Raw genomic sequence first — 23,346 nt, forward strand, 5'->3', positions numbered from 1 at the left:
AAACAAATACAGTGCACTGAAAGGTGGCAAGATCTGACAGCTGCTATGGACATTGAGCCTACTGATCATGCCTAATGGACAATTACTCCTTCTTATGGGAATCAGCACAAAGTAAAATACAAACTTGCCAAAATCTGGTAAAACTTTAAAAGTCACGTGTTTATGGCAAACATGCCATCAATGTGTTAACCATTTAGAGGGGATCTGCATGTGTGTGCTTATGCGTGAATGTCGAGAGTCCTGCCCATAACCTTCAGATTAAATGTGCTGATGTCTGCATATTTTCCATAGCACATCATTTTCCATTGAACACACACGCACACTGTAGGCCACACCTGTTCCAGTGAGTGCGCTCAGTTCCCAGTTGCTCCACTAACAAGTCTGACAAATGTTGATGAAAGGTTAACAGACTATGTGAACCTATCCATCATAATGTCTCATGTAAACGCAACATGTACCCTATCAGAAAATAATTTCTAATTCCTTAATTTATCCATTGATGAAACGAGTTAAAACTTCAGATGACTCATTATGCACTGCCTTATCGATTTATTTATATAAACACACACATCTAGTGAATTTTCAATGCTCCTGTCCAGTAAGAAAATCAGAGCAGAGAGTAAATGAATAAACCCTTAAGCGGTGGATAAAAAAGAAAATGTAAAAACAAAACCAAGCTGTTGTGCAGAGATCAGTGTAATCAGTGACTGTTGCCCACGTGCTGCATTTTATAATCTCCTGTGTCCTCAAACCGAGCCAAAAACCCAGATTAGAAGCAATACACACACATACTGACATTTTCAGACAATTTTTCTTTCTGACTTTCTTCATAGATCTTAAATTGTCTTTCTTTCACTCTTGACATTTCTCGCTCAGGGCAGGACACTGCAGTCTGCAGTATAGCCACAGAAACACCTGTCTGTCTGAATGCCTGCCTCTCTATTTGCAGTTTACGGCGCAGAAACACTGACCAAACATGGAAAACACATTAACTAGATTGACACTTTGACACCACATGCTTAATGGCACTTTTTTCTTTTAATTTTAGTATCTAGTGTTTCTTGTGAACCTCATTTGAGCAACTGTCACAAACATCATACATGCATGTCCATGCAAAAACTTGTGTATTTGTAAGCTTGTTTAAGTGAGGCAAATGTTTAAAGGTGTAACAGAAAAATATATAATAATATAACTCTAAATATTAAATCTACGAATCCTGACATAAAAATGCATCTGTGCATTCTCAGTGCTGCACACTGCAGAAAACTGCACTGGCTCATGCCGAAATGCATGTGTGCTCTACTTCTGGACTAATTTCAAATGAGGAATCCTAACAAATACTCAAAGCAATTTAAAATAAAGTGCCATTACCCAAGCTTTTGATAAGCTTTATCATCGATTATTGCAGTATAATAGGTGAATACATGCAGTTCTACCTGGCTTACCTGCAAAAGACAAAGGTAAGTATGTGTATGCAGGAGCAATTGCATCTACAGCAGATCTCAGCAGATTATAAGGGTATATTTTAAGGGTATAGATCACACACAAAAAAGGAAAAGGCAAATGTTAGGAATAATGTCATGAACTCACAGTTTTCGGGCATACAATGAAAGTGAATTCTGCTCATTTTGCTCTACAGAAATAAAAAGAAGGGTTTGGAACAACATGAAGGTGAGTAAATGATTACAGAATTTTCATTTATGGTTTGAACTATGCCTTAATGTAATGCAACTTAAGTGTGCACATCCCATACAAACGGGTGGCGCAGCCCGTCTGGAGCTGCTCCGCATCGAGGTCGTTCAGAGCATTGACGCCATCGGTGCGCATGCAGCAGAATGTTAATGTGAACTGCGGATTCATTCAGAAAAATTCCAGCGATGAGAAACAATGAACTGGCGGCGTGCAACGTCACACAGACCGCGCGCATGCAGTTAAAGCGCTCCTCGCGCAGGGACACAGACTGTTCATAAACACAGCATGCACTAACTATTTTTTTTTCTTTTTAAATTTGTTTATAGATAAACTTGCAGTACCTGCATTTTGTCCGACGTAAACACCTCCGTGTCTACATCACAGGCGATGAGCGTCAACATCTCCAATTTCATGTTTATCGATGGCATGCCCTCTTTTGCAGCTTATAAACAGATAAATAAAGAAATTGGGTTTTTTATTTCCTACGCTTCTTTTCTTTCTCGCTAGTCTTCTTTCTGTATCTGTGCGGCTCTCTGAGACTGAAAGTCTTTTGTGTGTTGGTGAGGGGACTGACTCAAACTCTCTGGCTGTCTCTGACTGAGATGCTGCTCTGTGAGCGCTTGAAGGCTGCTCAGGTTCATCCGTACTGACCAATCAGAGCGCTCAGCCGCCACGTTGACGTCACCGCCTTCTTCGTTTGATTGTCTTCTGATGTGCACGCGCTCCTCAGAGAAGTGAACGCAGAACGTTGCAGAACAGTTCGGTTTTGCCAACAAACGATGTCGTCATTGTTGTCCTGCTCCTTTGATTTACTAACAGCACATGAAACAGTTTCAGGTGACAACTAAACTTGCAGTAAAAGAGGGGAAACGTCATAAATTCCTAATTTATAAAATTACCTCAGAATACTGCCAGAATGACCACAGACCTTAAATAAATAAATAAAGATGTGAATTACAGGTGGGTAACTGATACACCTATTCAAAGCATGATCTCTAAAGGAAGTCAAAACAAAAGGTTGGGGAGTCTTGACAATTTTAAATCACTATGTAGGCTATAGTGTGATGATATATCTTATAGTAATGGTTTAAATTTTTAAGTTACCACAAAGGTAAGTTTCTGAGGGAAGTTTCTGCCTGCTGGATAATTATGCTAAGAAAATGCAAACTTGAGTTGTGTCATAACGGAGCAATTTCAATTTATTTTTTAAAAAGGATTTTATATTATAATAAAGGTGTGTGCACCACGCGCCTTTTATATACTAGTATTCCCTCAGCTTGTGGAAAAGCTATTTGTGATTAACTTTGATATATATATATATATATATGAAAATATTATTACATTTTATACATTTAAAACAGATTTTATAGGTATAAACATTTTATAGGTATTCGTTCATTACTTCAATTAATTAAATATACCCCCCCCCCCCTTTGCAATAAGCTGTTTCCAATGGACTGTCCACTCTAAAAAAGCCAGTAAAAATAGGGTCCAATGTATGTTATTTTCTGCATTAATTTTTGACATTGCACACTGCATGTGAAAAACATGTCCTGGCAGAAAATGACCAGTACCTTTTCTCTTTTCTACTGACTTTTTTACAGTGTTCCTTTAAATTTGTGCACCATAAATTGCATTCAGACACAAAGCACTATTTCAACCATTGTTATTATTCAATCACACCAATCAAAATAAAGCTTCCCCATACTTGTATTTCAAACAAAACATGATGAAAGTACAGTGAAGGATGATTCTGCATGACAATCTGTGCAAGAGACAATGCTTAACAGGGTCAGTCTCGTTACACACAGACACACATGCACTCAGCACTGCAGAGACACTGCACCATCATCATGACTTACGAATGTGCATGCCAGTCTACCTCGCTCATGTACATACCATGCCGTACCAGCCCCTGGCACCACTGCAGCTATCACAAACTAGGGCAAGCTATTTATATCACAAAGAGAAGAATGAGAGAGAGAGATTCAAAGAGACATGAGAGAGAGAGAGTTCAGGTGCAGGAGAGTGCAGGCAACTATAGAGGAGTAGAAGGTGATGCAGCAGATATGAGATGCAGAAGAGACAGAGATAAAGGAAAGCCGCAAGCCAGGTACTTAATATGACAGACAAGCTGAGTTATCAACTGAAAAAAAAATAATTGAAAAGAAAAGAAAAAAAGCATGTGGAAAATAAAGGTAAAAAACCATACAAAACAGATCAGACAGTATTTTCAGTACACTGCAGAGGTAAGGTATTGTGCATTTCTAGCCATCACTGAGTTAGATCTATTGCAGTTTCTATGGAGTTCCCTGTGGATCTTGTTTATACACAACACCAAAATGTCACCTATGTAAATGAGCCACATCCTGTCCTGAATAATAACAGCATAATATTCTCATTATCCTCTTCACAATTCTTTTTCATCCACGGGTCAGCAGCAGGTCTATGGACTGCTCACCACAGCACTGAAATGAGCAATGCAGTATATCTATTTATGACCTTATTATATAATAAATAATGCGTGGATGTGTCATTTAAGGAAGTGGCTTTGCTTGGACATTAAGTGCTGATCCAACGCTGTCAAAAAACCCAGCATATGCTGCTTAGGTATGTTTTAAAGCAAGGCAGCTGGTTTGAACAGGTTTAAGCTGGTCCTTAGCTGGTCATGTGCTGGTTTAAGCTGGTTATGAGCTGGTTTAAGCTGGTCCTGACCAGCAGCCATGCTTCAAAACATACCTAACCAGAATATGCTGGATTTGTCAACAGGGAACACAGTAGCAAAACTTTTTATTGTACAAAATAAAAAATGTTTTTAAAATCAAAGTGCAATTGCCCAACAATAAGTAAAACTATTAACATGATAAAAAATGAAAAAGACAACATGCATAACAAAAACAAAATGTGTTTTTTTACATAGAACAAACCCTGGGTCGAATACTGTATTAGTAGCTGTAATTTACAGAAAGAATCCTGAAACAAATGTATCATGGTTTTCCACAAAAAAAAAATATTAAGCAGCGCAACTGTTTTCAAAATTAATGATAATAATAAGAAATGTTTCCTGAGCAGCAAATCAGAATGAATTCTGAAGATTCATGTAACACGTGTGTGCCTGCTGAAAATTCAGCCTTGGTATAACATGAATAAATTAAACTTTAAAATATATTAAAATAGAAATCAGTTATTTTAAATTGCAATAATATTTCACAATATTATTGCTTTTACTGTATTTTAAATGCAGCCCTGGTGAGCATAAGATAATCTCAAACCCCAGGGTGAGTCTGTATGACTGCTGAATGTAAACTACTGTATCTTTACGGATCACACATCAAATCCATCATTCCCAACAGCCTGATCTCTTGGGTGAGTTTATAAAGGGACTATTTATAGACCCTAATCTAAGGATACATGGCTCAGATCCACTGTTTTGATTTCTATCTGAAGAGTCTCGGCGCTGGGGCAGGCAGGCAGGACTTTGACCCTGATACAGCTCAGTGAACAGAGTGGGGACTGGGGAGGAGGGGTCAAGGCACGTGCCACCAAAGCAGGTCAACAGTCTTAATGAAACAACATCGCCAGGTTGCCAGACGCAACCAAATGAAAGACTTATGAAGTGTGTATTTGTGTGTGTGTGTGTGTGCATGTGTGTGTGAGAGAGCGAAAGGCAAGGAGGGAAAGAGAGTTTCTCTCGTGCCACTCACATAAAGTAAATGAGATTTTTAGGGTTGGGGTGGGGGTGTCTGTGAGAGCTCTAGTTTCTGAAGCAGAAATAAAGGCCAGCTGTTTGCCCACATAGATGCTCCCAGCTCCACCCAAAGACACAAATCACATGACCCAAATATACTATTCAAACACACAAATTGCACCAACATTCACAGTCATAAAGCACACACACACACAATATCAGAGATGTAAGTCATGCTCTTACTGGTACTGATAGCAAACACTCGAGAATGAAACACTCTGCAATGTTTTCCAAGCCTCAGTTTTACTCATTGACAGGTCATGAATGCATAGTATCATGAAGCAATATTACCGGCCCGCTGAACTTACAAAGTGATCATGTCATTAAAAATTTAATTATTCTGGAAAGCAAAAAACAAATTGTACTATGAAAACATATAAACTTAACAAATGCATGGCTCTGAAAAAAGACCATTAAATCTACCTGGAAACAAGTTAAATATATGTTTCCTGTTTGGTTATTTTTTTAAAGAACTATTTCTTAACCTTCTAGAAACACCTCTTTAGATTCTATATTTGTGAACCGTACTAACATTCCAAGAATGTTGCAGGGAGGTTTGTGTGGCAACCTAACAGGAATCTAAACAGAATATATGCTAATGGTCATTTTTAGGTTTTCTTTATGCTACCATTTAAAAGTCTGGAGTCACAAAGAGATTAAGAAATTAATAATTTAATTAAAAAAGACCTTTACATTGTTTAAAAAAAATTATTTCGAATGTGCCATTTACGAAGTCTGGATGTGAACATGAGCTAGAAGCAAGCTTCGGCATGGGGCAAGATTGTGAAAAAATGAATATGAATGAATAAAGACACTATTGTTCACTTTTTGTTTTGGGTCAGTAAGACTTTTTAACAGAAATTAATTATTTCATTTAGCAAGGATGCATTTAATTAATCATAAGTGACAGTAAAGATTTACAAAGATGTTACAAAGATTTGTATTTCAAATAAATGCTGTTTTATTAAAAACTGATAATAAGAAATGTTTCTTGAGCAGTAAATTGGGATAATAAAATGACTTCTGAAGAATCTAGTGACAAGGACCTGCTGCTAAAAATGTAATTTTGCCATCACAGGAATAAATTACATATTAAAAATATATTCAAATACATTTACATTTAGTCATTTTGCAGAGGCTTTTATCCAAAGCGACCTACAATTGGGGAATACATAAAGCGATAAAGCGGACACAGGAAGTGCTCGCTATACCAAGTTTTATGGATTGTTCAAATAAGTACAAGCTAGAAAGAGAAGGAATAAATAAAGAGAAAGATTAAAAAAAATTTAAAATTTAGGATGAAGTCAAGTAGCGTCAAAAGAGATGAGTTTTCAGCTGTCACTTGAAAATTGTCAGGGATTCAGCATTCCGGATCGGGGTGGGAAGATCATTCCACCAGCCAGGAACAGTGAACGAAAATGTTCTGGAAAGTGACTTTGAGCCTCTCTGTGATGGTACTATGAGGCATCGCTCACTAGCAGATCTCAGACTTCTGGAGGAAATGTAGATTTGTAGTAGTGAGTGGAAGTAGGCGGGTGCTAAGCTCCCACATGAAAAAAAAAAATACTATAGTAATTTATAGTAAATACTGTAGTGTTTTTGAACCATACTATAGTAAAGTGTATTATACTGTATTATAGTTTTTACAACACGTTGTTAATGAATGTTACGGCATACTGTATTAATTATAGTGAACTGATAAAACTGTAATAAATACTGTAATATACTTTAGTTTTTACTACAGTAAACTGTAGTGTATCATACCCTATAGTTGTAGAAGACTTAAAATTGGGATTGGGTAAAAAATCTGTTTATATTACTATAGTTGTTATATTACCACAACAACTAAAGAATTACCACAACAAATTATTTCAAGTATTTTAGTATAGTATGGTTCAAAAACACTATAGTATTTACTATAAATTACTATAGTATTTTTTCATGTGAGCTGTGGCTGTTCTATATGCAAACATCAATATATTGAACTAAATGGGAGCCACAACCCGTAGCCAGTGTAAGGAGATAAAGAGAGGTGTAACATGGGCTCTTTTGAGCTCGTTGAAGACCAGTCGTGTCGCTGCATTCTGAATCATTTAGAGGTTTGATTGTGCTTGATGGAAGTCCAGCCAGAAGAGCACTGCAGTAGTCCGGCCTAGACATGACAAGGGCCTGGACAAGAAGTTGTGCAGCATGCTCCATTAGAAAGGGGCCTGATCTTTCTGATGTTGTGCAATGCAAATCTGCAAGATCGAGCAGTCTGTGCAATGTGATCTTTGAAGGTCAGCTGGTCATCAGAGATTACACCAATATTTCTGACCGAAGTTGATGGGGTAATTGTAGAAGAACCTAGCTGGATGGTGAAATCATGCTGTAGAGTTGGAGTGGCAGGGAAGACAAAAAGCTCAGTCTTTGCCAGGTTGAGCTGTAGGTGATGTTCTTTCATCCATGTCGAGATGTCCACCAGGCAGCCTGAGATAAATGAAACTACCGTCTGATCATCATCATCAAAACAAAGATAAACCATTTTCCCATAAGAATAAAAATGGTAGAATTATCCAGATTATGTAGATGTATGAACCAGTGATGAAGTGTATATGGAGAAGAGGAGGAGTCCAAGAACTGATCCCTGAGGAACCCCAGTGACCAGTTGATGTGCTTTGGATACCTCCCCTCCCCAGGCCTACCAGTTAGATAGGATTTAAACCACCAAAGTGGAATTCCTGTGATGCCCAGTGATGAGAGGGTGGACAAGAGGATCTGATGACTGACAGTGTCAAAAGCAGCAGATAGATCTTTCAGAATAAGAACTGATGATTTGGAATCGGCTTTTGCAATCCGCAAAGGCTTCTGTGACTGACAGTAGCACAGTCTCAGTTGAATGGCCACTCCTGAAACCTGACTGGTTAGCATCCAGTTTGTTGTTCTGTGAAAGAAACAATGATACCTTGTTGAAAACAACTTTGAGGTTTTTCGTTATGAATGGAAGGAAAGAGACAGGTCTATAGCTGTCTATAAGAGAAGTGTTTAATATAGGCTTTTTGAGCAGTGGGGTTACCTGAGCCTGCCTGAATGCAGTGGGGAAGGTGCCTGTGAGGAAACATGTGTTGATAATGTGTGTGAGTGCTGGTAAAAGTGTAGGAGAGATTGCTTGGAGAAGGTGTGAGGGGATTGGGTCTAGAGGGCATGTTGTATGATGGCTAGAGAGGAGAGGTTTTGATACCTCTGCCTCAGTGAAGGGACAGAAGGAGAAGATGGGAGTTTTAGCAGTGGGTGTGGTTGGTTTGAGGTCCTGTGTGTGGGGGGCTGAGAACTGACTACTGATTGTTCTAGTTTTGTCTGTGAAGAATGTGGCGAAATCATCAGCTGTTATAGAAGTGGTGGAATTAAATGTTTTTAAGAGATGAAGTGTGTCTGGGGCACTGTTGATCTTGTTGTGGAAGTATGAAGATTTGGCAGTATGGACTTCAGCAGAGAAAGATGAAAGAAAAAACTGATACTCAGGTCTGACAGATCTTTTGTTTTGCGCCATTTTCTCTCTGCTGTCCTGAGTTTGGTTTGATGGGAGGGTGAAAGGGAGCGTAGGTTTCGTCTAAAAGTAACCGGTATAGGGGTTGGTGGCACACAGGTAGGGGTGTGCGATATGACAATATATGACATTGACAACTCATAAAAATGTCTCCACGATCTGCTTTTGAAGAAATATCGTAGTACCGTCACGTGCTACAGCACACATTCTATCAGCTGCAGTTCTGGCGCCTACATCATATACTGTACAACTCCACATGCATTCACATCAGTGTTGACTCAGCGTTAGAGTTACTCTCATATTATTTGCTTCTGCTTCCTTGCTAAATGTTTCATTCGCGCGCTGGTCTGACCTGTGCTTTTTCTGAGCGCCGCATACACCTGAAGCGCGCCCGGTATAGCCTGTCAAACAGCGCCTGATTATTGAACTTTTATTCTTTTATTTTTTATTGATTACTGAAGTTATCTTTTGCGCTTATACTGTCAAAACACACAATGTAGAAGTTGGTTATGTCTAAAATGAAACTAAACAGTTGAGAGAAAAACGTATACGTGTCTGTATATTAGACAGAGTATGTGAGCGGAGCGGAGTGCGGAGTGGATCAGTGTGATTTTGACTGGAGCGAGCACGAGGGACAGATTTTTTAAAAGTCAGTGCAGTGGTTTTCTCTCGCTCTAAGAGTGCTCCACCACTTGTAAAATTCATGCCAATGGCCCGTAATATAACTGCGTATTTAGCAAGAATTCACATGTTAAACATATTTAGCTATACTGTAGCTTGATACAGTTGGATCTCTCCAATCAGAAGGTTATAAATGACGGCAATAACCGAGCGGGAAGTTATAGGCTAGTTCTCAAGGAGTTTGTCTGTTCCTTTTACTGAATATTTTCGGGTTAAAGCATGATTTAAACAGGTACAGCACATTCACCTGCAATCACTTTCGTAATTGCTAAACGTACAGTGCTACTTCATCTGTATCTGATTTCGAATGAGCAGAAATATGTAAGAAATGCATCGATCTGTAGATAAAATAACAGACGAAAATGTAAACTGTTATTTTCATCACAAACAAAATTTGTCACAACAGAAAGCAGCAATTATACCTTTTAATGCTGAGAACCATGTTATTAGTTTGGCATGTGAAAAAAAAAGTATTCTCCTGTTTTTTATTTATTTTATTATTTTAATATAGGCTACGTTATGAACATTTCAAACATACTGAAATACTTTGGCCACGGAGCGAAGTAGGAGCAGTGTTTCTGGTCCGCTCACATACTCTGAAAATTGTGAAAATGGTGAACCCGGAGCGGAGCTGGAGCAGAGTGATTATTAAATGCTTGGAGCGCGGAGGGGAAATTGTTGCCGCTCCACTCCGCTCACATACTCTGATATTAGATGCGTGCAGGTCTTAAAGTGAAGGTAGGACTATTAAACATGCAGCCTACTGTCATTACTGTCAAGGGATAGATCACCCTAAAATTTCATTTCTCTCATTATTTAGTCACTGGCAGGTGGTCCCAAACCTGCATTAATTTCTTTCTTGTCCTGAACACAAAAGAAGATATTTTGAAGAATGTGGGTAACCAAACAGTTGCTGGTCAACATTGAATTTGATAGTAGCAAAAAATACTATGGAAGTCACTGTGGACCAGCAACTGTTTGGTTTTACACATTCCTCATAATAGCATTTATATTCAGAAGAAAGAAACTCATTCAGGTTTAAAACCACTTTTAAGTGAGTAAATGGTGGTATAAATATAAAACACTATGACAGAATTGACAGACAGCTGACAAAATTTTTATTTTTGGGTGAACTATTCCTTTAACGTTAATAAAACAAAAATCACTCACTGCTCTTGAATGAAGAAATTTAATACAACTTCTATAGGAATGAATCTATATAGTGTTTTATTTTTATATTTACTCATTCAGTTTCTTGAATGCTTCTGCTAAATACACCTACTGTACCTGAAAATAAAGCACTGTTTGTTTTATTTGTATATTATTATGTGTAGTAGTAATGTGTATCTTTGTCATTCTTTTATCTTTGTTACTAAAAAATAAGAACCAAAGATTTTTTATCTTCGCCCTCTTTGGCCTAAATATGTGCCATTCTTTTTTTTTTTTTTTTTTTACCTTGAAAGGCTTCGTCTTTATAATAGGGAAATTAGTTTGGCTGTAATGCTCAGACAACTTGCAAAATAGTAAAACCATAACCAAAACCATGATAAAATCTTGAATCGTGATATTTCTAAAAAAACAAACAAAAAAAAAAAAACGTGATAAGATATTTTTTTCCATATCGCCCACCCCTACACACAGGTAGCAAAATGTAGCTTAAATGTAATGAAGAAATGATCCAAGATATGTAGGGGTTCTACCAAAATGTTGTCTGTAATGCAATTGTGTGTGCAAATTAAGTCAGGTTGGTTGCCCGATTTGTGCGTGCTTGTAGTGGTAAGTCGTTTGAGATCAAATGAAGCAAGGAGTGAATGGAAGAGTGTAGCATAAGGCTTGTCCAGATGAATGTTGAAATTGCCAAAGACTAAAAGTCGACTGCCATCCTCCGGGAATGAGGACAGCAGCCCATCTTTCCTAAATTCTTGGATTTCTGGTCTATTTTCTGAAATAACTAATTTTTTTTAGTTATTTTTTCTAATAAATAACTATCGGCACATAAAATGTTAACTGGGCAAATTATGCAAGGAGATGTAGGGGGGAAATATTATTATTTCTGAAGAGAAAAATGAAAAAGAGGTCAACCAAATCCTCCTCTTTGTCAGAAAACAGGTCCCTGATCATTTCAGTCTGACCTTAACATTTTGTACAGCACATTTCTTGTGTCACAACATAATGCTTTGTAAAGAAGCAGTTATTAAAGGATGCTAAACAAACCATACCGAAAAATAAAAACCCTGACTAATATTATAAGTGGACCTAAAGGAAAAAATAATTAAAGATGCATATGATGCCTCAAAGAAGAGACCAAGCTGAAAATAAGGAAACAGGTTTTAGTTCTACTGCTGAGTGTGTACACAAACAAGATATTAATTTGTGTTCCCACCACAACATTTACATATTCAGGTTTAATTTCTTCAGAGAAGCACAAGAGGTTTTCAGAAGGAAGCAGGTATGCTCTATTTTCAGCCAGTGACCTGAGTGACTCTGTTTCTCTCTCTCTCTCTCTCTCTCCCTCTCTCTCTGCAGAGAAATCACATCTCCGCCTTATCTCCTCTACCACAGGGGAAGTAAAAGCTTTTCTCAGTCCCTGCCCCTCCTCAGGTAAGAGGTTACAGCTTCAACAGGCAGCAAAAATATGCCATGAATGCTGCTGAGGCAACGCAGTGTGAACATCAGAATTGTCTTCGGGGCCTAAAAGTGCTGGCTTCAGAATGTAGGTTAAAATGTACTGCTCACAAGACCTCTTTGGACATGCCTGTTTTGGAAAACTAGAGTTTGCTGAACAAGATAAAGAGACCTAGCAATCACTCAAAGCCTGAGGAACTGAGTGTGTTGTGTGGAAGAGAAAGCCTTTCATCCCACAATGCCTCATCTCAAGCTCAGATAGACCCTTAAAGGAATAGTTCACTCAATTTTCTACCACTGTACAGACTGTTTTTGCCCGCACAATGTCAGTGAGGTCCAAAACAACAATGACCTTCAAAGTATGGCCAAAAAACACTGAGACACGTTTCAAGTAAATTTTAATTTTAATTTTTCGGGTTAACTATTGAATAAACAAATGTTTGCAACTGTGAACAGAAAGAGATTTTTTAAACATTAGTTCTTACCCTCTGCCCGTCCTCCTCGAACACAGCCTCATGCACGCTGCAGGCAAACAGAGCTGTAGGTAGATCACTCAAGTCCATCATCTCTTCAGAGTCTTCCTCAGTCTCGCCAAACGCCATCTCTTCTTCATCATCCTCTTCAGGATCACTGCTGTGACCCTCTGAGCAGTTGCTCCACAATTTCCCACCCTCACGCATCATTCCACTGCCCCACCAGAAGACAGCATTAGAACAAATGACACCATCCAATTGAAATGTTGACAAACTATACCCTAGCTGCCTGCAAGCTTCAGTGTAAATATTGTGTCAAAATCAAATCAATTTGAGCACGATTTAAACCCGGATGGATGATTGTAACCCCTCTACGTTCGTCTGCCTTGGGAAAACTAGCGTGTCTCCGACATAGTGCAGCTCAACCAGGTCTCGTCCCATTCGTCAATATTTGTGACATCACAAATCCCGGAAAATATGTGTTGTAGTCTAAATGAGTCGTTCGTTGTAGTTTTTGAAAAGTGATTTCTGTTAAATATCTACTTTTGAACTGGACTTTGAGCTTTGTAACTTTGCAGATCTTTTTTATTCTTAAACAGCAACATTACAGACTAACTAAAGTTGAAAAAGTGAAAAAGCATAATAGCACCCATTTAAATAAACTGGAAATGTTGACTCATTTTTCATTGTTACTATTTTAAACACTTTATTAATTTTTGTCATTAACTTAAAACTGACTCGCGACATCCAAACTAATTATTTAGTGACAAAACAAAAATGTCAAAAATAAGTTCAAACAATCGTGCATGAGGTTAAGCGGGGATTTTGCTCTTTTCTTCACAAGAGAGCGGTTCTAAGCGCCATTGAATTGATGCATTCTTCGGTAAAATACAGGTTTGTGTACATTTTATTTTATCTACAAAATCGTTACTGTGCTGTATATCGTTCAATTTTATGCAGAGCAACATACAGGCGTATGGGGTGAATCACCTTTAAGGAGTGTCGCTGTGTTTTCGCGTGACGGAAAAGCCTGATGCTTTGCATAAAATAAATGATTTTATTCATAAAGATACAGAATATAATACTTTGGATGTTAAAACATGTCCTCAGAGCTGTTCATTGTTTGTTTATTGACAGGTTATGGAGTCACAGCATGTTTCGGCTAGAGTGAAACGCAGGGCGGCGATCCGTTAACAGTTCCCCGCCGAACACGACTCCAGCTCGGGCATGACAACCAGTGCCGTTGCGGTGGAAACAGAATAACAGAGACTGGTCGATTACACGTGAATTACTTCTCTTTAATGTTGATTTTTTTCTTCTAATGTTTGTGAAATGAGTTTAAATATATGAAATATGTATAGCCTATTAAAAACGATATAAACAATGCTGTAAATAATAAATAAAGGAAGTTATCATGCAAACCACTGGTTGTGTGGAGTATTTTAGAAAAGTTTAGAGGAATTAAGTTAATCTGTAAACATTATTTAATGTATGAAGTAAAACATAAGCTAGTAATAGAGTAAAAATAAATAAACCTATTAGCTGGGTTAAATAAACAACCCAATTTGCTGGGTAAATTTAACCCAATATGGGTTCTGTCCTATATTTACCCAGCCCTTGGGTTAATAACAACCCAAATTTGATTGTTTTTAACCCAGTGTTTTTTAGAGTGTATATTTTACAAGATGAGCTATTGTTACTCTGAATGGCCTTTTGGTGGGTGTTTCCACTGTAAAAATAAAAAAAAATTTTTAAAGAGAGGACACAATCTAACGTATGAAAAAAAAAAAAAAACCTATTAAACTTTCATGCTTTGACCAATGTACTATTTTCCTTTTATGGTGCTTAACATCTGGTCATTATTCGCTTTCATTTATAAAACTAGCAGCATGAGTTTTATTATATCTTGCCTCATTCTGTTTTCAACAGAGAAAGAAAGAAAGTCAAAATGACATGAGAGTGACTTGATGCACAGTCAGTGTTGCCAACTAATTTTCAGAGAAAGTTGCTAAAGGAAGGTTGATTTGTTGCTGAAAGTTGCTATGTAACGTTGTGGTGTCATTGCGCAATGACAAGCAGTGTATAAGTAGTTAGTATGCTACACTTTAAGAAAGGTCTGTAAAAAATAAGGCACAATCTACTATGTTAATGGTTTTTTACCTGCATTTTAAATTAAGCATTGTGTTTTCGAGTTACAGGGTTACAATGGATGTTGGATAATGTCCTGAAAGAGTTTCCATTTTTCTTACAGTGTACTAACTGATTAACAACTGCAAGTACAAGCTACTAACAAAGTGTATCATAAACGAACAACTATTAAATTATCAAATTATTCAATTAATATTATTGTTATTAAACTGAACAATAGCAGCTAACTCATTTCACGTGATGTGTGTACTGCTAGGCATCTGTAGTTTCCTCTTTTTGTGTAATTTGGATGGAAAATGTGTGCCTTTTTATTGTCTGAGTCACTTCTCAAAAGTTGCCAAATAATAATTTTTTTAAATTGCTAAATTTGTTGCTAGGTGCTTTTGGAAGAAAAAGTTGCTAGGGTAGACTGAAAAGTTGCCATCTAGTGGCTGTTACACGAGTACAAAGTGTGTACATTATGAGTGTAATCTTATTATAAGCGTGTCTCTGTAACAGAGAGTGTTGTGTTCGCTCACCTGGAGCGAATGCAAACATGCGTAGTGCTGAATGTATATTCATGGCGATAAAAATGAATAATGTAACGTTACGTATAATTAATATTTTCTGGGAAAAAACATCGCTGCTGCTATATTTCATAACAAACCGATTAGCACGCTGAAACTATCAAGTCAAATATAATAGCATGATCATGTAAGTTGTATAAATGACTTACCAGTTATCTTTGCAGCTGATTCGAAATCGATGCCCAGGCAAGAGGCCATCCACTTTAAAATCCGAGCTACATAAACTTTAATACAATAATGGAATATTGTTAATCTCAACTAGAAATGCGTCTTTTCATATAAACAGTAAATTCGTTTAATGCTATCAAACGCCGTGACAGTGAGGAATGACCAATGATGTTAAGGTTTATCTCATGATCAGCCAATGGGGTTCGAGCTCGTGGAAGATTGACAGCAGTGATTGATGACGTGTGACAGCGGACTCGACCTGCCCTGTTTGGTGTCACATCAGAATGCATTACGGATCATCTTTGACACATTCATTTTTACCACACGAATTGACTCATTTTGACCGTTTATAATTAAAAACAACTGTCTAACTGAACATTTTATTGGATGTAACTGCTATCCTTCATATAGCAGTATCAAAATTCCTGTCGAAATGGTCATTGCAATATCTGTGCTCAGTATGAGGATGTTTTCACCGGATGTTGGGACCACTAATAATTAATTTGACCGCCTGTTTAACTTTATTTGCACAAGCAGACTCGGAGTCTGTACTGTAAATATATGGCTCCTTAATAATACAGAAATGGTCCTCGATACATGATACACAGACAATTAGTGAAATAATATTCTTAAATTACACAAAGGTTGTTTTACATACTCAATTTTAAGTCAGTTCTTGTGATACTAAAATTAATCTTTCCGTTCAATACTCTATTATAGAGCAGTCCACAGCAATATGACTGAGATTCAAGGCTTTAATACACTGGTAAGCTTTAAACTACCTGCTGACTGAAGCTTGGTATTTTTTTTACATTTTTTATTTTTATTAAAGGCATAATGATTGTCCTTGTGGAATGGTTGTTATAGCATAAACAACATTAAGTTAAAAAAAAAAAAAAAATTAATTTCTTAACAGTAGTAATTGCACTTAAACATAACTAGTCAAGTTATCTTTCAACAATGGTGTCTCTTTCATTGGTTGATAAAATACAGCATCAATTATTACTTGTGTTAAAAAAAAAAAAAAAAAAAAAAAAAAATGTACCACATAATTTTAAGCAATGGAATTTATGATAAAATATCAACCAGTGTTTCTTAAATTTTCACAGAAGGCATCTGTACATTTCAACCACCAGCAGTGTTCAGATATCCAGTGTAACATCTACAAATCTGCAGATATGTATAGAAATGTCTATTTGGTGTGCTTCAGACTAGCAGAGAGAATAAATAACAGGCACAGCAGACATTCAGGCCTGAAAATGAGAGAACAGTGCGTATGAACTTCAGAATACAGTAATTTGAGTAAGTACCAAATATATATTTGTATATAACTAGCTGGGCATTGTGCAATCTACATTAGTCTTTGGCCTTGGGTTGATAAAGCTGGACTGGCTGTAGTATCTCTGGTACAAAGCAGTAGCAGAATCCAAATTTTCAGAGGTATTTTTAGGCGTTCAGGTTATCATTATTATCAAAATTTGCTATTTTTATATAGGAAACCGAGAGTGATCATGATACAAGTCAGCGCATTTAAGGTATGATTACAGATATGAGTATCATACAAAGATAACATGCCAATATCTTAGATTAAAATCAACGCCACCAATGAAAGACCTTATTTGCATTCTAATACAGAGCTTCCTAACCCTGGTCCTGGAGGCACCTCAACACCGCACATTTTGCATGTCTACTTAATCAAACACACCTGATTCAGGTCATTAGCTCATTAGTAGAGTCTTCAAGACCTGAAATTGGTGTGTCAGAGAAAGGAGACAAGCAAAATGTGCAGTGTTGGGAACCACTGTTCTAACATACAGTAAGTCTCTTATAACTTGGTTACCCGGCTCAGGATCAGACGAGAGAAAGTTCTAGAATGAGCTAATATTCTGGAACTGTGCTCTAGAAGTGCGGTGAATAAGCAAATCAGTAATGCGTCAACACACAGTAGCATTTCTCAAGTAAAATCAGTCTTAATTGCACTTCAGACACATTTCCGCTCAGTCTTTTTTCAGTTCTGATGGTTGGTACGGGCTAACAGGACTGGGAGAGATAGATAGCTCTTGGTCCACTGGAAGCGTCACAGGTGTCACACTATCGTTGTTCTCCAGTGCTCCATATGAAAAAGAGCCGTTATAATCGGGCTGCACAGCCCAGCCTTTGTTGTGAATGGTTGGAATGCCTGTTTTGACCGATAAGACAAGAAATGTTTAATCTAATAGGATGATTAATTGTTTGGCTTGATGACAGAAATGACAATTCATACCTTTTGCCATGTCCATAGTGACATATGGCTCAAAAGCTTTGGCCTTCCTCTTGTTTTTAGTGATCAGGAACACTCCAAGAAAGCATATAGCACACCTGCAGTAATGTTAAACAGACACATGGTAACAAATCCTAGATTCCAAGGGCCTCACCGCTAGTCTGTTAGTCACCGCTACCGCTAAGAAAACAAACTTGTGTGGAATTTCATGGCCAAATAGTTGTCTTCCTCACACGGATGTGTTACAGAGTATCACATAGTATTATACAATAGCAGTACAGTGAGCATTTTCCATCTTGATAAATTAAATGTAAAATTTAGGGCTGTCAATGAATATAAACATTTATTTTTTTCATAATTTGAAAATGAAATAATTAGCTTTTTCACAAATTAATAAATTCAGCAATTTTGTAGATTACATACTACCATTCAAAGGATGCATTACACTGATCAAAAGTACACTATAAAAAACCTAAAGTTTTACAATTCTAAGAATTGTAGAAAAAGAATCTTGAAAAAAAAAGTATAGAATGATTTCTAAAGGATCATGTGACACTAAAGACTTTCAGCTTTCCCATCACAGGAATCAATTACATTTTAAAATATATTTAAAACATTAAAATATTTCACAATTTTATGGTTTCACTGTATTTTTGATCAAATAAATGCTGCCTCAGTGAACATGAGCAACATCTTTCAACAAAACAAATTTTTTTTTACCACATCTCACCCAAACTGTTTAGCGGTAATGTACATACAACTTAGATAAAACCTACCCCAAAAGAAACATGCATATGTGCAGAACATCTTCGTGGTTAAACTCCTGATAAAATATGGCTCCTGTTTTAAAAGAAACAGAATGAGAATGAGACCACTGATACAAAATGAAGACAACCCTGTCGTCTTAATTGAGACAGAGATAGAGAAAGAAATTTTGGAGTCCTACCTGACACAATTGCAAATGTTGTGCAGAAAATGTAATTCACACAGGCGATGAGAGAGGAATCATACAGGTGAGACGCCTGTGCTAAAAATCTAATAAAGAAAGTCAGGTCAGATAAAAACATACAGCATTCCACTCCAAGCTCACTGACCTACAGCAAAACATTACCACAACAAACACCAGAACTTACGATGCTTGAAAGACGATAGTTGCCACCATGCAGACGAACATGACATAGAAAATGGGATAGGACAGCTGTAGAGGACCCAAGATGCTGAGAACAATCATTCCTGAAACCGCCTTCACTGTGATTACAGTCACTGAACCTAAAAGGGCAAAGGTCAAGGGAAAGGTCAACTCCATTATTTTGGTCTCTGGTGCATTTATGAGGGCAAAATAGACGATGACTTGTTGATCTGTGCATTCCTTCCATGTCAAAAAAAGCTACTTTGCTAAACAAGTACTTTGAGTAATGTTGCATGCACACAATGGACTCTATTGTCCTACCAAGTAGTGCCACCAGCAGCAGAATCAGGACGAGGTAGTTAGCATTTCGCTGTTTATAGAAATACAGCACCAGACAGAAAGTAATGATCCCCAGAAGCTGGAAAAAAATAAAAAATGATACAAAATTAACTGTTCAAGTAAAGTGCCTTCAGACATCAAAACAAATTATATTTCTATATATCAAAAATAATGTGCACTGTAAATCAAAACGATATCCTTTGTGAAATAAATTTAAAATTTGGAAGCACACAATAACTTTCTAAAACATGAGGGTGTGTATTACCAAGTATAAGAGGAAGGGCCAGCCGATAACATGTTTTACTATGTTCTCCGCATTCAGCTTCTCGTGAGAGTTTGGTCCAAACGTCACAAAGAGGTAAGTACCGCCTGCCGTCAAGGCACAGCCCAGGAAAGTTAAGATGTAGCGCTCTACAAAGACAAGCACAGGGATGTTATACTGCTCTGCATTTAATTTATTATTTTACTAATACAATATATTAGCAATTAGTTACTTGTTGCTTAGCAACTCATGGCCTCAATCTTTTGAATAAATAGCTGAGAAAATACACCTGGCACATCAAAGCTAGCATTATGTTGTGAGTTATGCAACTGAAGGCAATCAGTATGATTTTTCAGAATTTTGTTTCTTGTATTCCTTTGTATGTACTGAGAAAGATGAGCAGAACTCACTCAAGAATTCCTGAGCCTTCCACTTTTCCCGCAAAAACACGAAACCCAAGATGGAGCTTGCTGTGAAAATCAAAATAACCATTGGTTGTTGCTTGAAATAAAATTAAAATATAACAAAAATTTTATTTCAGATAGTTGCTAAAGAAACATTTCTCATTTGTATTAAATTTAACTTTATATACTGGAACTAAAATAAAAAAAAAAACTACAGACATATTTCAAGAAAAAAATAAAAATGTCAAAAATACACAGAATTCTAACTAAAATTACAAAGAAAAGTAATTCAAAATATTAATAAAACTATAATAGTATCATGATACTAAAATAACACTCTGTATCACAAATTAACATGAATATTTTAATTATATCATATGTGAAACAGTAAAACGGAAGTGAACAGTAAGTCAGACTTATATGAATACCTACATATAACAGACACAGCATTAAGTGGTGCTATAAGAGAGAGCGGTGCAAATGCATAAGACACAAACAAGGCGCCCTCCCCCAGAACCATCAGCATCAGGCCAGACCACCAGGTCTTAGTGTAGTAATATTGCCTCGGGTCTTTATTTCCTGCCAACGTCACATGACTTTGTTTCTGCAAGAGAAAACATCAGTCGTGATAACGTGTGTTTATCTTTCACACCTCTTTATTAAACCCACTCCCTTAGCTACTGTAACAAACAACAGCTGGGTTATAAAACAAGATGTTGAGAAGTAAATAAAAGCGTCTGACTTTCACCTGACAGGGCGTAACCTGAACACACCCTGACCCTGAATTACAATGCAATTAAGAAATGTAGGATGCAAATACACACTTACCTGAATGCTGACTGAGATGCTGACCAACAGGTTTCCAAAGATAGCTAACAATGTTCCAATGAGGTTTTCCTGTGTATAAATCACAAAAACAAGGCTTTGAAGTGTCACCCATGAACAGGATAATAGTATACAACATTTAGTGTATATAAAAACAAAACACAGGACACGTAAATCATCACGCAACCATCGGGAAACAATGTTTACGGTACATGTGTATGTAATAAGAATGTAATATACTGTATAACAGCAAATAAATTGGATTACAAGGAACTTAATGGTTGCCTTGCTCTAAAACAGCCAGTTTAGAAAAACACACTAGTTATTTCAAGATCAGTTTTTGTAAACTCGTAAAAAAAGAGTTTCGTTTGTACGTGTAGTTTGATTTTTACTACAAACATCACGTCATAGACTCACGGTATAAGAGTCTTCCGCCACACCGTCCTCCTCTCGTGCCATCCTCACGCTGTTCATCCTTACATCAGATGACATTCCCGTTTATATACGCATCCCCGAGCCCGTTTCACAGCTCGGTCCAGTCGAAACTCGGACGAAAGTCAGCTTACTTTCCTCTGTTTTGGCAGCGACTTTCGCGGATCGCCATTTTCGAAAAGTCGTACTTCTTTCCGGGTACACCTGTCAAGTGACTTGTGACGTTGTACACAGATTCTGTGTGACGTCGAATTCGAGGGATGTGATGAGGACCGCATTCTGTGCAAACAACAACAACAACAACAACAAAAACGCTATGTATGATGGAGAACAAGTGAATTCACAATAACATTATTTTACTGCTTTGACGAGTTTTATTTTGATGGTGACAGTATGGAGGCTATAAAACCGCTTTGTTGTAATATGCACTTTAAAAATAAAGTGAAAATTGGAATCGGAAATAAATATAGGTAAGTTAAATATTATCCAGTTGTTTAATTTAGGATACAACATCTTACCTTTTATAATATCATGCTTACTATTTGTAAAATTTGGTCTGTTCTTCACTTGGAATCAATTTTGGACAGCAGGTGGCACAAGTGCACCTTCGTAAAAAAAAAAAAAAAAAAAAAAAAAAATTCCAAAGTCTGGTCATGGTTACACTCTGCTGTTGTACCACACAGCATGGCATAAAACTCAGCTTTGGGTATACAGTTTCTGTGAGAGTAGTTACCTCTAGAAAGCACAGTTGGAGTTAAGATCCAACTTTCTCAAGACCTACACCCAGACCAATACCACACTAATACCACATCTGGCCCAAAAACAACACACAAAAGAGTATAACAACAATATATCTTAAAACACATTTACTTTTGGTGAACAACCAGTTTTGAATGTTTAGTTACATCCTTACACCAGACCCCCGATATCCAGACTAAGATCTGATTTTGTGAACTCAAATGCTGATTTTATACAGTAGCTAAGTATTTTAAAGTCATAGAGGTCTTGTAAATTCCCTGCAGTGGTAAGGATATTGTGTCAATCTGTGCTTGAGGTAATTATCATCTGTATTTTGTTGGAAATTATTTAGTTAATTAAGAGTAATGACCCACATACCCACAAACAACGTGTTTATATGAGACAAAGACCACGATATTCTGCCTGAAAGCAGTTATGACTTCACCTTGAGTAATACAACGTTCCAACACTGATATTTTGCAATTTTCCATTATCAAATCCCAGAGCTATGGGGCTCTAACTAGGAACAATAATTGTGACATTCATCAGTTATATCATGGCTAAAATGACGCACAAACCCTTTCTGTTGTTTTAGGGTCCACTAATTCCTGTAGGCGAAACAGGTGTATTCTCATTTTTTTTTTTTACCTGCCAGTGACAGATAAAACACTGTGACAATAATGAGTAACTGTAAATAGGTTATGGTGTGAATGACATGAAACAAATCTGTGACCTTTCACCATTTAGTTAAGGATAAAAGGAACTATAGTCATTTCATTTTTTTGTAGAGAAGACGAGGTACACCCATGTTACTGATGTTATTAGAAATGTGTCATCACTGTATGGATGTTCAGATGTGATTGGGTGTGAAAGGCCTGTGGAAAGTGAACCTTCATCCAGTGTAAGTACCAGGACTATTTTTAACTCCTGATCAGTATATGCAAAATGACCAGAAACATTTAATCGATTAGTCTGGATATCAGCTCAAATGGATTGGAAATAAAAAGGAAGACATTTTACCTAACAATAATTTTAATAACATTTTGCACAAAAATAAATAAATAGAATCAATAATAAACCTGTAGTTTTTATTATTATTATTATTTTTTAGCAATAAAAATAACCTGTAAAAATAGGAACAGAAAACATCTCTGACAGCAAGGCATCAGATTTCTTGTCTGGTTCCATGGAATATATCAGGAATGATGATTTGACTTGAGGCAAGATCTGAATATCAATAGTTTTATAAAAAGCACAAGAATTTTACAAAACATTGGAGAGATGCTACAGTAGCCTGTAGATGCATCAGGCAGTTGCAGAGCATCAGGCT

At 37.0% G+C, this 23,346-nt stretch overlaps 2 protein-coding genes across 3 annotated transcripts in view; both read right to left on the reverse strand.

The window, feature by feature from the left end:
* Positions 1–16,218, reverse strand: part of rcan3 (regulator of calcineurin 3) — a 30,737-nt gene extending 14,519 nt beyond the window's left edge. Inside the window, exons 1-2 of one of the 2 annotated variants that reach the window (XM_042742386.1) lie at positions 15,609–16,218; positions 12,758–12,959 (exon numbers count right to left, since the gene is read on the reverse strand). In XM_042742386.1, coding sequence (XP_042598320.1) covers positions 12,758–12,955 — 198 coding nt within the window. In that variant the 5' untranslated portion in view covers positions 12,956–12,959; positions 15,609–16,218. Of the gene's footprint in view, positions 1–2,033; positions 2,300–12,757; positions 12,960–15,608 lie in introns of those variants that run through there. The other variant, XM_042742387.1, reaches the window with a different exon arrangement.
* A 423-nt stretch (positions 16,219–16,641) lies between these two features.
* Positions 16,642–21,488, reverse strand: nipal3 (NIPA like domain containing 3). Its single transcript, XM_042742385.1, has 11 exons — positions 21,264–21,488; positions 20,850–20,918; positions 20,454–20,625; positions 20,028–20,087; positions 19,621–19,766; positions 19,338–19,434; positions 19,021–19,156; positions 18,834–18,922; positions 18,664–18,727; positions 17,891–17,985; positions 16,642–17,806 (listed from the first exon to the last, which is right to left on the reverse strand). The coding sequence occupies exons 1-11, from the start codon at positions 21,336–21,338 to the stop codon at positions 17,625–17,627; spliced, it is 1,185 nt and encodes a 394-aa protein (XP_042598319.1). The 5' UTR covers positions 21,339–21,488; the 3' UTR covers positions 16,642–17,624.
* Positions 21,489–23,346: the final 1,858 nt, after the last annotated feature.

This window comes from Cyprinus carpio, chromosome B17, assembly GCF_018340385.1.
Source record: "Cyprinus carpio isolate SPL01 chromosome B17, ASM1834038v1, whole genome shotgun sequence".
Classification (NCBI taxonomy): domain Eukaryota; kingdom Metazoa; phylum Chordata; class Actinopteri; order Cypriniformes; family Cyprinidae; genus Cyprinus; species Cyprinus carpio.

Bases quoted from the DNA above. Each gene is read 5' to 3' on its own strand.
- nipal3 (XM_042742385.1), bottom strand. From the start codon at position 21,338: ATGTCATCTGATGTAAGGATGAACAGCGTGAGGATGGCACGAGAGGAG. The intron at 19,435-19,620 runs GTAATACACACC...ATTTTTTTCCAG, and splicing joins GGCCCTTCCTCTTATACTTG to CTTCTGGGGATCATTACTTT. The intron at 18,923-19,020 runs GTAAGTTCTGGT...TTTCTTTATTAG, and splicing joins ACTATCGTCTTTCAAGCATC to ATTTTTAGCACAGGCGTCTC.